The sequence below is a fragment of the Lygodium microphyllum genome, chromosome 7 (assembly GCF_053477565.2).
Source record: "Lygodium microphyllum isolate KBCC chromosome 7, Lygodium_microphyllum_v1.1.10, whole genome shotgun sequence".
In the NCBI taxonomy this organism is placed as follows: Eukaryota; Viridiplantae; Streptophyta; class Polypodiopsida; order Schizaeales; family Lygodiaceae; genus Lygodium; species Lygodium microphyllum.
This window is the reverse complement of record NC_141141.1, coordinates 54,672,602-54,688,238: the sequence shown is the minus strand read 5'-3', so window position 1 is coordinate 54,688,238 and position 15,637 is coordinate 54,672,602. Positions and strand designations below refer to the sequence as shown.

Sequence of the window (15,637 nt, the reverse complement as noted above, 5' to 3'; positions counted from 1 at the left end):
AAGCAAAGTTAATAGCTTCTTAGAGAAAGTTTGGTCATTAATGTTATCTTTCAAAGATTGAGTTTGGTATTTACAAATTTTGCCATTGTGAAGGAGAAAAACTTTGTAAAAGAGGATTTATAAATGCAATATGAAAATGCGATAAACACCTCTTTTTGGGATGGGTGTATTGCCAAGACCTACAACTTTTTTCGAAACAAGTACTGACAATATTTTTTGTTTTGTGTCTGAAGGTATACATTGCTGCTTCATCTTCATGAAGTTTTTAGTAATGCGAGCAATAAATATACTATTGTAAAAAAAAAAAGCTAGTATTTAGATTGCCATTCAGGCGTATTTCATGGACAAGAGACCCTTAAACCACATAGATTTTAAGGGTGTTATTGTTTTGAAGGGCATTTGGGGCAGTGATAGAGCCTATAAAGTTGATTTGCATGAAGTTGAAAATGAAGTGTGAACTAGGCTAAAGCCATTCCTTATAAAATTGGACTCTGATTACTCCTTGACTTGCTAGACTTCACTACAGTCTAGTTTGCTGGCACCCCACCTTCTCTCTTCTTGACTTGTCGAACTTTACTATTAACTAGAGTTTAGTTATTTTTGAAGAAAATTTAATGGAACGGGAAAAACCACCCTCGATCTAGAAGTCTCCAAATTGACTTGGAAGAAAAAGGAGGCATGTTGACCACGGTCAACAAGTTCAGTATCTCATTCTTTCCAAATTCCATTGGAGTTTGGAACACGAGAGAGAGAGAGAGAGAGTGTGTGTGTGTGTGATTCAGAGAGTCAGAGTGAGTCAGTCAGAGTGAGAGGGTGAGAATGAGGCCCTCCTGCCGCTTCCTCTTCCTGATTTCTGTGTTCCTCTCGGAGTTTGCCTGCCAGTTGCTTGCTGAAGTCTACTTCGAGGAGCGCTTTGATGGTCTGCTCCCATGCCCGTCTACCCTCTCGCAGCTTGTTGGAGTGCTATTTTTTCTAAGCCCTTGAAGTCAAACGTGCGGAAGGCAGCAGCATAAGCATCCTCGTATTTTGTGTGCCTTTGTGTGATGCAGATGGATGGGAAAATCGGTGGGTGAAGTCCGATTGGAAAGTGGGAGAAGGCCTGGCAGGAACCTGGAAACACACAGCGGGGACATGGTTTGCTGATCCCGACGACAAAGGTACCTGATTAATGCCTTGTTCCCCCCCTTATTTACTTAGAAATGGACCTTCCTGAACTTCATAGGTGTTTGATAATATGCCAAACCTTGGCCAAGAAGAATGGTGCACGAATCCAACAATTGCATCGAACGAGAAGCACATGTGATGATTATTTTCACCTTTTGGATCCACTCTTGCCATATGTAAGATGAAGATTGGTTGTCCTCATATAAACTGGACTCTATTTCGAGTGTATCTTCATGCATGTGCGGTTCCCGATCTGATGGGACATTCAAGCCGTGGCAACACTTTTGTTCATATAGAGGTTGTTAGGCATTGCGAGCTAACCAAGATTCTGGGGGCGAGTTTCTATTTTGCCCTGACAGCTCGGATGACGAGTCATGACCATGAGGATGGACTTGGTGTAATTCAACAGAGGAGGATCTAGAAGCGAAAGATTACGTACATGTACAGTCTCAAAGTTTACATTCTTCTTCACCTTAGTGTTGAGCCACTAAAATTAGGCTTAGTGCTAGTCATAAACTACAGTGCATTAATCCCCATTTTATTCTCCTTAAGACAGCCCCAAAAAGCAATTACTGTTGACTATAAAAGTAAGCAGCTTTATTTTTGTACAATAAGACAAATGCTCCAAAGTCCTCCATATATGGAGTCAGTTGTGGGCTTCCCTTTATCCCACTTTGATCATTCATCATTACATTTAGCCAACAACCACCTCTTCTCACATTGCTGCCCATATCCCATCTTGGAGCTGTTGCCACCATCAACAGCTGTTGCTGCTTGTCTAGAGAACCTTGCCATCAGTGGGGGAGTGCTACTAGCTGCTGCCTGCTTGTCCTAGTCATTAGCAACCTGCTGCCCAGGTAGAAATCAGCATTCAAAGTTGAACTTGCTATGTTATGGGCAGACACCACTGCATTTGAGGCCACCTTGCTGCTGCCTATATGATCTGACCTACTGCATCATCATTCAACCAGCTGATGTCATCATATGTATGTGAGCTGATGCATTTTCACATTGATTTCTTGTGCTTTGCTCATCCATGTCATCTTTGACATCAAGCACACACCTGCATTTGAGGCCACCTTGCTGCTGCCTATATGATCTGACCTACTGCATCATCATTCAACCTGCTATGTTATGGGCAGACACTACTGCATTTGAGGCCACCTTGCTGCTGCCTATATGATCTGACCTACTGCATCATCATTCAACCAGCTGATGCCATCATATGTATGCGAGCTGATGCATTTTCACATTGATTTCTTGTGCTTTGCTCATCCATGTCATCTTTGACATCAAGCACACACCAGAGGATTGTGTTCTGCCCCCTTTGCAACTGCCCACATCATCATTGTCCTTGGTGGATTGCTGCTATTGCATTTCAGGATCTGTCATGAGTATGACACACTTTGACACCATTGTTTACATTGCTTTGGTCCTTGAGACATGGAGGTTCGAGAGCCTTCATTCTTTTATCCATATTCTCATTCACTCCTCATTCATCATTCTACATGTAGTATTCATTGTGTTGTCCTATATCTTGCATTTCTCAGTGTTTGCAATGCTATTTCTTCATATATGTAAACGCCCCGAATAACGTAGTATGCTTAACAATTATGATTTTCGCTTGTTTTCGAGATTTAATATAAAAGAGAATGAACACTTAAGCTGAAAATGAAAATTATTCACAAAATTACAGCCATGAAAATGTAAAAGTAATGGAGACAAGATTGAGGGTTAAAGATGGGAAAACCACGCCCCCCCTCTTCCCCCCGCCCCGAAGGAATGTATTTCTACTCAACCCAAGTCCCTTAGGGAAGAGCTCAGTTACAATCAATTTGAGAGTGAGGAGACGTAATTCTCACTCTCACAAGATCATGCAAAGATGTACAAACACACATGCATTATCTATTATGCAATGATAAGAACTGATTTCTTTACAGTATGAGAGAAGAAAGAGGGGAAATCAGCCTTTCTCCATCGTTGATTTGCAGTACATGGATAGGGCTTGCTTCTTGTTGCTAAAATGGAAGAAAGAGCTCGAGAAGGAGGTGCTTTAATGAATTTATAGGCTTGTTGTCCTGTAAAACAGTAGTAATAGAAGAGGGAATATGGAGGAATTTGATAATGGAGAAGTGGGGGATGATGATGGGGATGGATGGGGCTATCTGTGGGTGCTGTACATGAGTTTACAGCAAAGAAAAATGATGCTGAATGAAGAAAAACGAGCTCTTATTTATAGGAGAGGGAAGAGCTAGTACAAAAGGGGAAAGTGGAGTAGCACAAGACAAGTGTCCAGCCACATGTCATGAGATGTGACAAGTGGTGGGACACTTGGAAACTTGTGTGACAAGTGTCTTTTGTCTCTTCTCTATGGCCTTTCTTTTTGGATTGAATACTGTCAAGAATAGAAACAACCAAATTTAGTAAGCACAGTCAGAGTATAGAATTTACTATTTTTAGAATGACATGCCTATTTTTTAGGACTAGCAATTTTAGGCTAATTCGAGGCTCCTAAAATTTAGGGACCCCCTGTGTACATCGCAAAAACGGTATCAGAATCTTCATGTGACTTTCCTATGCAAAGAAATGTGCATTTCAAGCTTTCAACCCACACATGCACATTGTATAAGCATTTCATGATCATGCCATCTTGTTGATTGTAACTGTTTGTTCTGGCGGATCTATCCTACACTTCAAGGCATCAATCCTTTCTGTGTGCGAGTCTAACCCTGATATGCGTGAGTTCTGGTCACAGGCGCCCAATCGGGCCATATAGGTGGAAGTGTGAACTATCTTTTCTCTAACCCACCGCGTGGGTCCACCATAACGTGTGACCACTCATCAGTGGCCAGCTCCAATGCACTTTTCTTTATATCTAATTAGTGCAAAGGAAACAAATTTAATAAATCATTATATAGACAATTTAATGAAAAAGGATATAAATTCTGTTTCTATAGAGTTGTGACAATAGAGAGCTCGTGCCATTATAAAGAGTATGTTTTGGCTATTCTAAAAGTGTGGCATTCTAGTGTGAGTGAGAACACCTTCTGAGATGTCTCATATATCTTTATTGAAGCAGTCTCTCTCAAAGCATATTCCATTAGTTCCAAGGGATTGGTATGGTTTATTTGGTCTCATGATGGAAGAGGCAGATCTCCCTCAATGGGAGGTCTCTTGTTGAGATGGCAAGTTCAACACATGACATTGATGGTGGACTACTTGGCTAGATGGGTCCTCATGTCTACATTAGCATGTCGGTGGTTATCATGACCCCTACATGGCCATTGACTCATCATTCATTGTATTTGGTGTAAAGAAATACTTGAGCACCAAATATGAGCACAAGGGTTTGACAAAACACGAAGTGATAGCAGTATTTAAGGTAAAGAGTAACGTAGAGATAGTGAAGAATGATATGATGTGCAATGGTAAAGACACACTATGCAAGAGTGAATACAAGGCCTCAAACTCCTGTCTCTCAAAATAGAATGGGGTAGATATGAGCTAGAGAATGTGTCGTACTTTGAATGGATCCCAATCGCAGCAAGTAGCCTCTAGAAGTGATCAATAGCTGCAAATGTAGATGTGAGAGTCTAGATTAGGCTGATGGAGGTAGTGGCAATTGGGTGTCTTGGATAGTGAAGAAAATGCAAGACAGTAGGCTGAAGATGGAGATGATGCAGGTGGCTGTTGAAACAGCAAAACACAGTCTCTTGCTGCTTGGGAAGATGATGGCGATTGCTGATTTGATGACATTAACTGGCAAGAGGGTCTATACAGCAGAAAACACAGCCTCTGGGGCTGATGTTAGCTAGCTGGTCACACAAAATGGCTGAGAAGCTCAATCGTAGCAATTGCAGCAATGTGTACTACCTGGACATGTTGCTTGGGGCTGAGGAAGAGTTGATTGCATCATGAACTAGGCTATCTGCTGAAGGAGGGCTGTAGATAGTAGTGGAAATTGGGGCCAACAATGTGCAAAACAAGGATGGGCTGAGTGGAAGGGCAGCCTTCAATTTTTAGATGTGGATCCTTCCAAAGTTTGGGTGTTGGCTTATGGGGCATAGACACTTTGGTAATTCTCTCATAAAGTTTGGTAATTTTGTGCGTTGGGGCTCTTTCAAAAAGAGCTAATTGAGGTTTTAAGTTTGTAATCATAGCTTAGCCGATATTAGCTTGAAGTGTTGTGCCCCAAAGCAACCAGGGCATTGGTCTAGGGGTGCACATTGATTGTGCAATAACCTACCAAGACTACAAAGGCGATGGTTATCTTACATTAGGAGCCCAAAGGGCCACCCTAGAGAGGTTAAGGTATCGGATATAGGAGCGAGGATTCAAGCAAGCAAGCAACATGTAAGAAGCTCTTTTGATTTCTAATTGTTAGCTTGGAACATTACGTGTGGAGGCACTTGAAATAGGGTAGACTAACAATCTTAGATTGCTGTGAGATTTGGTGTGCAAGTAGTATGGTATATATATTGTAGATCAGCCAATAAGGGTTTTCTTGTTTAGCAAATCGGAAGTGAACTGAGTAAAACTCAATTCATTTATGATGGGCATTCTGCTGAGCGCATCAGCCTCTATATTATACTTTCCTTTTCTATACCTTATCTCATAGTCGAACTCTTGAAGGAGTTCGGCCCATCTGGCTTTACGCCCTTGTAGATCGGGTTGGTCATTAAGCCACTTAATACTTCCATGATTTGACAAGATCAAAAGTTTGGCACCGTACAAATAGTGCCTTCATTTCTTCATTGCATGTACTATTGCATACAGCTCCCTCTCATAAATGGAATAATTCCGTTTTGCACGGTCTAATTTCTTACTTTCAAAGCCAACCAGTTGACCCTCTTGTAATAAGATTGCACCTACTGCCCTGTCACTAGCATCAGCTTCAACCACGAATGGTTTATTGGGATCCACAATTAATAGTACTGGAGCTGTAGCAATAGCTACCTTAAGTTTTTGAAAAATTTCATTTTGGAATGTTTTCCAATTAAAGCTCTTCCCTTTCCCTTTAAGTTGGTTCCAATGATCTCGAATGAATCTATGATAAAATCCAGATAAGCCTAGGAAGATCTATAGCTCTTCCAGGTTTCCTTGGAGATGGCCATTCAATAATTGCCCTTACTTTTTCTGGATCCATCTTGATTCCCTCTTTCGAGATAATATGCCCCAAGTATTTGACTTCTTGTGCGAAGAATTTACATTTAGTTTTCTTCGCATAAAGAGAATGGGTTCTTAACAATTGGAATACTTATCGTAAGTGTTCCAAATGTTCTTCTCTTGATTTACTGAAGATCAAGATATCATCCAAGAAGACTACTACAAAGTGTCCTAGATAGTACCATAACACACTATTCATCAGCTTCATAAAAGTAGCTAGTGCATTAGTGAGACCAAAAGGCATCACCAAAAAATCATAATGCCCGTATCTAGTGCGAAATGCCGTCTTTTGAACATCCTGGGCCTTAATTCTTACTTGGTGATAGCCTGATCTTAAGTCAATCTTTGTGAAGAATTTTGCTCCTTGTAATTGATCAAAAAGTTCTTCCATTCTGGGCATAGGAAATTTATTCTTCACCATTATCTTATCAAGTGCTCTATAATCAACACAAAGTCGCATAGAACCATCTTTTTTCTTCACCAATAAAATTGGCGAAGCCCAAGGTGAATTGTTGGGTTGTATAAACCCCTTATCAAGGTAATCCTTGATTTGTCTTTCGACTTCTTGGTGCTGTGTTTCACTTAGCTTGTAAGGCAGTTTAGAAATAGGGTGTGTATCCCTATCCATGTCAATTGGGTGATTTACATCACCCCTATCTGGTGGAAGGCCACTAGGTAAGTCAGATGAAAACACATCTTTAAATTTATCTAACAAACCACTTAATTCATTATTTACATTCAACTCACTAACATAAGAAAATTGTTGCTTTATATTACAAGAAGTAAAAGTGTCCTGTACAGGAAGGGACCATAATCTATATACCTCACAAGCTTCCTTCTTTATCAGCTTTTGAAGTTCAAAGGAACACATCAAAGGGTTATCAGATACTTCATGTTCACCTTGAATCACAAAAGTCTTACCATCTCTTTCAAATTCCAGTGTATTATGATGATAACTACGCTTTAAGGATGGTTCCAATCCCTATAGCCACTCCCTCCCTAAAGCAATATTGGCTCTTTCCATATTCATATTCTGGAAATCAAGCTTATCTTTATATCCTTGGATCTTGATTTCCAAATTGGATACCATTGTATCCCATATTTTATTATCTTGACCTCGCATCATACGAACAACATATTGATGCTCACTCTTTTGTTGGGGAAGTTTCAACTTTTTGACAAGTGTATAACTTATGAAATTGTGGGTGGCAGAGTCATCGATCATGACTCTAACCCTCTTTTCACCTATTGATCTATGCACTCTAACTAAATCATGTGACCCAAAGGTAGGTTGCCACATAGAAGTTGACATACAACACCTGTGTTGCACATCCTTGTGCAAGACCTCTAAAGATTTATACTTTTCATGCCCCTTTAATTCCAGGGTCTGCACTACATGGATTTGTTTCTCTTTTCCCTTGCCCTTGTTCTTATCCTTTTCTTTATCTTCCCCCTTTTTCCTTTGAGGGCAATCCCAAGCAGCATGGTTAGGAGATAGGCAATTGAAACACAACCTTTCTTTTTTGGCCTTATCAAAGTAATCTTGACTTAGCTTCGGCCGTACATATTGTTTCTTTTCAAAGGGTTGTTTCTTACACTTAAGGAATGACATTTTCCTTTTGGATTTACCTACAAATTTTGAGGTCTCAAATTGCTTAGTCTTGGGCTTTGTGTCGGTGAGACTAGTGAGTGCACTTGGACGCGTATTATCTTCATTGATTAATGCAAATTTAATTGCCTCTTCAAGCATCTTAGGTGAACTCCTTTTCACTTCCTTTTTACAAGCCTTATCTAGTTCCCTTATAAATCCTCGTCTTTTGAAATTCATCTATTCCTTCCAATTTGAGGATTATCTTACGATACTTCTCGAGATATGTTAGCAAAGGTCTTCCCTTTTGTTTGACAAAATCCCAATCTTCCTAATTTCTTTCCATTTCATTTTGAGGAAGAAATTCTTTTAAAAAGACCGATTCAAATTGAGCCCAAGTTTCATGTATTTTATTTGCCTCCTTTAAAGTTCTCCACCATTTATATGCCTTTGGCCCCAAGGTTAAACTGGCCTCTAGCGCTTGAAGATGTGGTGGAGTATTCTTTAATTTGCGCAAATCCTCCCATTTTTGGAGGAAGTTAAAGATAGTGTCTTTGTTCCTATCTTTTTCCTCCCCATGAAACTGAGGGGGTTTCATATCTTTTAACACTGGGTTATTCCTCAGCTTTTGGTGGGGTTCCCTAGGGTCTCTCATAGTCACATCTAGATCTTTCGATGAAGATGGAATATCTGAGGTCTCTACCTTACCTTTATCCCTTTCTAGTAATAAGGCTAATTGGGATTTTATTTCGGTGAGTGCTTGAGTTAGCAACTCCATTTGAACCCCCTGTGCTTGCACACGAGCAGTTAAATCATCAAATTGTTCTCGTGTAGTAAAAAATTCTTCCCAGCGTTCTTGTATTTCAGTTTCATGGGGATCCACCATAGGGTGGTCCCCGGAAATAGAGCCTTCGGTTACCCCCTCTCTCTCTTTCCCCTCCATCTATATACTGGAATTGGAAAGAAAAAGCAAGAAATTTAGAAACAAAAGTGCTTCCCTGATTACAAAGGTAGGACAGATGTCGACTGCCTCTATAGCTCAGTGGTAGAGACGGTGCGAGGAGCGGTGCAACTTTCCTCAGATTTGCACTGGTTGTGTGCGGGTTGCGTGGCACAAGAAACAAGGCCTGTTGGGCAGTGTGACAAAACGGGTTGTGCTTTCTTGTCGGCAGGAATGCTGGATTATCGTGTCACTGGATGCGGCCTTGAAAATTATGAAAAATCTGGGCAGGACGTGGCCGGAGTAGTGATTGGTGTGGCCCGTCTTGAGGCAAGACGTGGCCGGAATGGCTAGAGGTGGGACGTGGCCGGGGTGATGATTGGCGTGGCCCGTCTACAATTGTGAGCGGCCCATAGCAACGACACCCGTTTCCAATGGCGATTAAATTGCTCGTCCCCAGGTCCCCCGCTCTGATACCAGTATAACGTATTTGACAATATTACGGGACTGTCTTTTGCAGACACCCCTCTGAGCTTTGTCGACTCTTTTGATGAAGCACGAGAAGTCTCTCTCTCTCTCCACCCAACCACACTCAGGAAGATGCTGGAGAAAAACGACATTGTGACTCCTCTGCCAGCTGTCATTACTTGGTGAGTCATACTATTTTTATGACTCACTTACTTCCTAAGCTCCCCTTAACCCCATACGGGTGCATAAGGCCCCCGGACGGTTATCTCTCGCGCTTGTTTCCTAATAAGTTACATTTATTGATGTAACATACCTTCATCTACCTTGTCATGCACATCTAGATCGAAACCCTTTCCTTGCAGTGATTTTGCTTATGGAGGATAAAATCTTAATGCCATATTGTTCATATTTTGCCATGAAAAGACAAGAACAAAAAAAAAATCTAAGACCCATTAAATTGGGCTACTTGAAAGAAGATATCCATTGTCTCTATCTTGGTAGGCCCTTGGGCAGCCCATCATGGCACCCTTGGTTTGTTTGGGGTGGGACCTTTATGTTACAAAAGAGGGTGGAGAGGTGACTCAGTCAGTCTTGGGACATGTGTGGGCATGAGAGGGGGTGTTGAGCCACTACAATTAGGGTTATCACTAATTATAAATTACAGTGAAGTAATCCCTGTTTTATTCTCCTTAAACAGGTCCAAAATGCAATTAATTCTGACAATAAGGACGAGCAAAAGCCTAGATGTACTATTTGGGTAAGGAACCCTCTCTAAAACCATGGATGTTGGAGCCAAAGGAGGAGTTGAAGTCAGCTAAGGTGCTGAGAACCTGTTGCAGTAATAAAAGCACCTTACCTGATTAGCATCTGTAGCAGCGTCCAGCCCAGTCAAGACTAGCAGATTCCTGCAATGCTAGTATTCTTATACTACTGCTCTTTTGCAGGCTATTTCGACAGATTGCCCAATTATTTTGGTGTGTTCTTTTGCTCTCTCTATGTCATTTACTGTTGCATTGTCAGATTGGTGATCAGTTTCACCTCTGTGTAGTGCTCAGCCTAATTTCCATACTGCCATGTCTGAGCCTGCATTGCTGTCTCCTGTTCCATCTTGCTGGTGTGGCAATCTATTGCAATGACCAGGTAAGTTTAATGCTGTGTTTTTGCAGTTTTCCCTGCAGCCCATGTTGCTTTGAGGATCATGTTGCCTGTAGTGCCTGTGTTTTCAGCCACTTTTCATTTGCAGTTTGTGCAGTTTGCCTGATTCAATTTGGCAATTCATGTTTCTATGCAAGTTTTTCCAGAGCCTTTGTCATCATTGCTACATCTGCTGTGCTTTTACATCAGCTTCTTTGTTTGCATTGTGTTGCTGAATTACATCTCTCTGGCACAGTCCCAGGTCTAGTTTCAGTTGTGTGCAGTGCTTCTCGAGCTCAAGACCAAGCATTTGGGCTACTCACTCTCCACTCTAGTTGACTGGCTGCTCTAGTTGTTGTACCCAGTACTGCAACAAGTAAAGAAAATCAAACTCTTTTTTGTGGGGGCCCCATTCTGAAGGTATTAGGGCTGCCCCATGCTGTGTTCTGCATACTCTGTCTTCACCCTACACTCCTAATTCAAAGATCACATCGGTAGCTTGTTGTGTGGTCCATGATATGATATGTCCAAGATATAAGAGCTGTTCAACTCATTGGTTCCTTTCTTTAGCACAGGACCATGTTGGGCTCGTGTGCATAGGATGTGTTTGGATTAAGTTTTTAATCCTGGATTTGATATCGTTACCTCTAGTTGTATTCATGCTTTTGTTTCTAAAAGGAATAGGCACAACCTTTGAGGAGGTAACACACTGCACTTCAGATTTAGAACTAGACAATGCCTCTTCCCCATGTTGTATATCATGGTTTACTGTCACAAGTTAAGCTCAACTTGTCTTGAAGGGAGGGTTTCTCAGGATGTTATGCAGGTGAACCTAAAACACTATAAGATAAGGTTTTAGTTTCAATCTATAAAAGAAAAGATACATTCTTCTCTTCCCCCAGTGCTCTTGGCTTGTGTGTCTCCTTTATTCTTTCTCACAACGTTGCCCCAACAGCATCAAATCTCAATCAACTTATAAAACATGAAATCAGCAATTTTTATTGGACTTACACCTGGACTTCTCATCTCATGAATGTGTCTATGGATAACCATGAGTTAATAAATATGTCAACTTACAGCAACACAAGGGTGATTAAGCATGATTGAAAGGGCCCTTTGTCTTAAACACAATGCCATGGTGTAGAAACTTATGAGTGTGGGTGCATTCACACACTGTTCATGCAGTGCGTGGAAACATGTCAACATATCCTTGAAGATGTGATTGCATTCATGCCATAAATTATGGTTCCTATTTCATGGTTGCTTTGCAGGCATCCAAACATATCCTGATGCTCGTTTTTTCACAATCTCAGCAAAATTTCCTCAATTTGATAACAAAAACAAGACTTTGGTGCTACAGTACTCTGTGAAAAATGAACAAAAGATTGAATGTGGTGGTGCTTATGTGAAACTCCTGAGTGGTTATGTGAATCAAAAAAGGTTCAGCCGAGAGACACCCTACAGGTAAGTAGATCAGTCAACCCATTTTCTTTCAGCATGTTGAAAAGTGTGCAGTTAGTTTTATACCCTGTAACCTCAATATTCAAGATTGCATACTAAACACAAGTTGAAGTGTTGCTTTAGGTTTTACATTGAAATAAAGTTCCCCTTTTTGTTTTGTCTGCAGCATTATGTTTGGACCTGACATATGTGGCACAGATACAAAAAAGCTCCATGCCATTCTTGCTTACAAAGGCCAGACATACTCCAATAAGAAAGATATTAAATGTGAGACTGATCAGCTGACACACGTCTATACACTGATCATAAGACCTGATGCTTCGTACAGTGTTCTTATTGATAATAAGGAGCATGAAGCTGGAAGCCTTTATAATGATTATGAAATGTTACCACCACGCAAGATCAAGGATGTTCATGCCAGAAAGGTGTCTGTGTCATCTTGTCATCTATGTTTTGCTCAAAATTGCATCACTGATAACTAGTGGTGTCCAACTTATTGAAACTCTTAGTATTGTGTGGAGATTGCAGCCTGCTAACTGGGATGATGTTAAAGAGTACATATGGGATCCAAATGCTGGTAAACCAGAGGTAGCTTGCTGTTTTCTGGGATTTTAATAACTAGATGACTCAGTTTCTACTTTATACTCCTGGATGGCATTCGGATAATGAGCCTTGTTGCCTGCATGTAAGGAAACAGTGCAAATGTTTATGATGCTCTGTTAACATGCCATTTTCAGGGCTATGATCTAATCCCTCCGGAAATTCCCGATCCAAAAGCCAAAAAGGTTTGTTTTAATGCCCTGGATTATTTTCAAGCAGTTATGATGAAGGTTCTTGGTCTCTATAATTCCAAAAGCTGTGCATGCTATTTTTGCAGCCTGATGATTGGGATGAGGATATTGATGGAGAGTGGAAACCACCAAAGATAAAGAACCCGGCATATAAGGGTCCATGGAAGGGCAAGGTAAAAGAATCTGATGAAAGGATCACTGTTGGTAGCTCTTATGTTGGTGTTCAGACATTTATTTTCCTACCATTGTGACCAGAGAGTGAAGAATCCAAATTACAAGGGGAAATGGAAGACTCCCTGGATTGACAATCCAGGTATGTGTTTGTATTATATCTTCAAACTGAAAGATTGCTCTCTTGGCTGAGTGGCAGTGATGCATGTGCTGAATGGTTTCGTTCATATGGAGTCATATTTCAGGGAATCCTTGATGATGATAGGTTGCATTTATGGCAGATTTTGAAGATGATCCAGACCTATATGTGTTTCAGCCCTTGAAATATTTTGGAATTGAAATTTGGCAGGTCAGAATGGTTGCAAAGATCTTGAAAATAAACTTTGATTTGATGGTTCACACTGTAAGCTTGAATCAATTATTATATGATCAGGTGAAAGCAGGCTCGGTTTTTGACAACATTTTGGTATGCGATGATCCTGAATATGCTAGGCGTGTTGCGCAAGAAATTTTGGGCCAGAACAAGGAGGTAAATCAAGAGCTATGTTTTGATTAATAGAACAACAATACATGGACCCAGTTCATACTTTTCTCACCGATGGTTGCATCTCTTACTATTGTCTACTGTTTGGCCAGGCTGAGAGAGAGTCCTTTGAAGAGGCTCAAAAATTACAAGAAGCAAATAAAAAGGAGGCATGTCATGTGCCTTTTCATTTTTAGCCTGCTTTTATACGTTTTTGGTTTGTGGCTATTCTCATACTTTGCCATACTTGGCTGTACTATAAACACCTTTTCTTCTCATAATATTTGACAGGATAAGGAGGATGACAGCCGTAAGCCAGATCATAAGAAATATCATGACCATGCTAGACAGCATTATGACAGAGACTTGAGACGACGGACTAAAATGAATCACCACAGTAGTAGAGTAAGTCAACTGAGTAAAAGTTTTCCAAACATGCACAAGTCGTTGTTTGTCATGCCATTGACATGATCTGTTATTTTCAGATTGATGATGATGACGATGATGATGATTATCATGTAGGTGAATCCCTTCAAGTTCGACTTGAATCTAAAATTTTTGAAGTGTCTCGCTTTGCTAACTTGTCTTGTTTGGTGTGTAGGATGAGTTATAGACATGTATTCATCTCTGGGCACGTAAGGATCAGATTTTCAGTCAGGGTGAGGTGACTGTTACTTCAGCTGGATGCATCAGATGATGCAGGGATGCATCAGTCTTAGAACTGGGTTAGCAGCATCAGATTGTCAGACAACATCAGATTGTCAGTTTGTTTGAAACTGAGCATAAGTCTAGTGCTGTACTTGTGAGCCTTTTCGCCATGAAGCTGGCCTCTTCGGATGGGCATAATCCTACCCTCCCCAATTATCTAATTCTTGAACACTAGCTGGTGTTCTGGCTAATTGTGAGGTGGCAGTGCTGAACCATGCAAAAGAAAGAAACGCTGACAGTTGTGATGTCATTTATCCGTCCAAATTTTTGAATTCTAGTCTGTTCAATATTGCATATGCGGTGTTGCATACTCTCTATGACCTGTTTTATGACATGCAACATTAATAGGTGAAGGAATGGTTAAAACCACCGTTGAATAACTAATGATGGTACAAACAGGATTAGATAACTAATGATTTGAATGGCTAGAAAGATCAGAAGATTTAAGAGAGTCTAATGAGGAGTTCATTATGTGATTGGTTTTTCTTGGCAGGTCTGTTTTTATATGTACACGAGAGAGCTAAGCATACAAGTAACTCCTGGTGTAGGCTAAAAGTATTATCCATAGGAACTTTTTGTCCCCTTCTCCCAAAGGCCATGGAGTTCCTAAACGTCCAAGTGATTTTAAAGGTCAAGGCCTTACAGAAGATTGATGAGCTTCCAACTTTCTTCATCTAGCCCAACCTTGTCCCCAAAAAGGACTGTCTTCAAAACCAAATCTCTCTTGAAACCAAATGCTTCTCGTAAATTAGCATCAGTGTATTATTCCCAAATGATCCAGCCTTTCAACGTGCTAGTGAGTCTAAACCCTTGCTCTAATCTTAGGGTCTTTCAACACCCTTTGTAAAGAAGATCAACCATGAGTATGTCTTGTCTTGCATGTGTATGCATGTGTTTTGGGAGGGTGTATTCCTCATTGGAGGAAAATCATCCTTCTTCCCTAGAGGGACATCAAGAACAAGGAAAATCCCCGAGCATTGAAAGTTAGCCATAGTGTTGGCCTTGCTAGTAATTTCAAGGATGCTCTCGGTTTTAGGATTTCTTGTATAAGTTTCAAGAAGTGTCCAAAGAGGTAAGGTGCTATTAGTCTTTTTTTATTACTAAAGTTGCATTATTGGGGATGCAAGGGCCTTCCAATTCTTTATTGAGACCATTGCAAGTGACTTTTGGCTTTCTTTGAGTTTGATTTCTTGGGGAAGAGTTGCTATTTTGTTTTCTATAATGCGATGAAGAAATATATTAAGATATAGAAGATATTTACAAAGAAGGCCTAAGGCCCTCGATCCATGAAAAGGTTAGCACTACTACAACAGATACAAAGCCATAAGGGTTGGTTTGGTTTACATAGCGAGCCTTTTGTGGGCAACTTTAAACACTTAGGATTGGTATTTGACTAGGGTAAAGGGGCCAATAGATTGTCATCTAACAATCCTCCATTATAATTTTTTTTTTCAAGTGAGTTGCATAATTGTTTTTTAATGGTCAAACTATTTATATTATATAGAGCTCAAGAAAAAACATTA

At 40.5% G+C, this 15,637-nt stretch overlaps 1 protein-coding gene across 1 annotated transcript; it reads left to right on the top strand.

Annotated features, from left to right (window-relative positions):
• Positions 1–712: 712 nt before the first annotated feature.
• On the top strand, positions 713–14,484 carry LOC148033461 (calreticulin-3-like). Its single transcript, XM_087681378.1, has 14 exons — positions 713–919; positions 1,050–1,157; positions 11,732–11,924; positions 12,088–12,346; positions 12,450–12,509; positions 12,659–12,706; positions 12,799–12,885; positions 12,968–13,025; positions 13,165–13,232; positions 13,317–13,412; positions 13,520–13,576; positions 13,698–13,811; positions 13,892–13,924; positions 14,008–14,484. Exons 1-14 carry the CDS (start codon positions 820–822, stop codon positions 14,017–14,019), a joined length of 1,293 nt encoding a protein of 430 aa, XP_087537504.1. The 5' UTR covers positions 713–819; the 3' UTR covers positions 14,020–14,484.
• Positions 14,485–15,637: the final 1,153 nt, after the last annotated feature.

Coding starts and splice junctions, on each gene's coding strand:
- LOC148033461 (XM_087681378.1), top strand. CDS start 820: ATGAGGCCCTCCTGCCGCTTCCTCTTCCTGATTTCTGTGTTCCTCTCG. Junction 12,707..12,798: donor CCGATCCAAAAGCCAAAAAG/GTTTGTTTTAAT, acceptor CTATTTTTGCAG/CCTGATGATTGGGATGAGGA. Junction 13,413..13,519: donor TTTTGGGCCAGAACAAGGAG/GTAAATCAAGAG, acceptor CTGTTTGGCCAG/GCTGAGAGAGAGTCCTTTGA.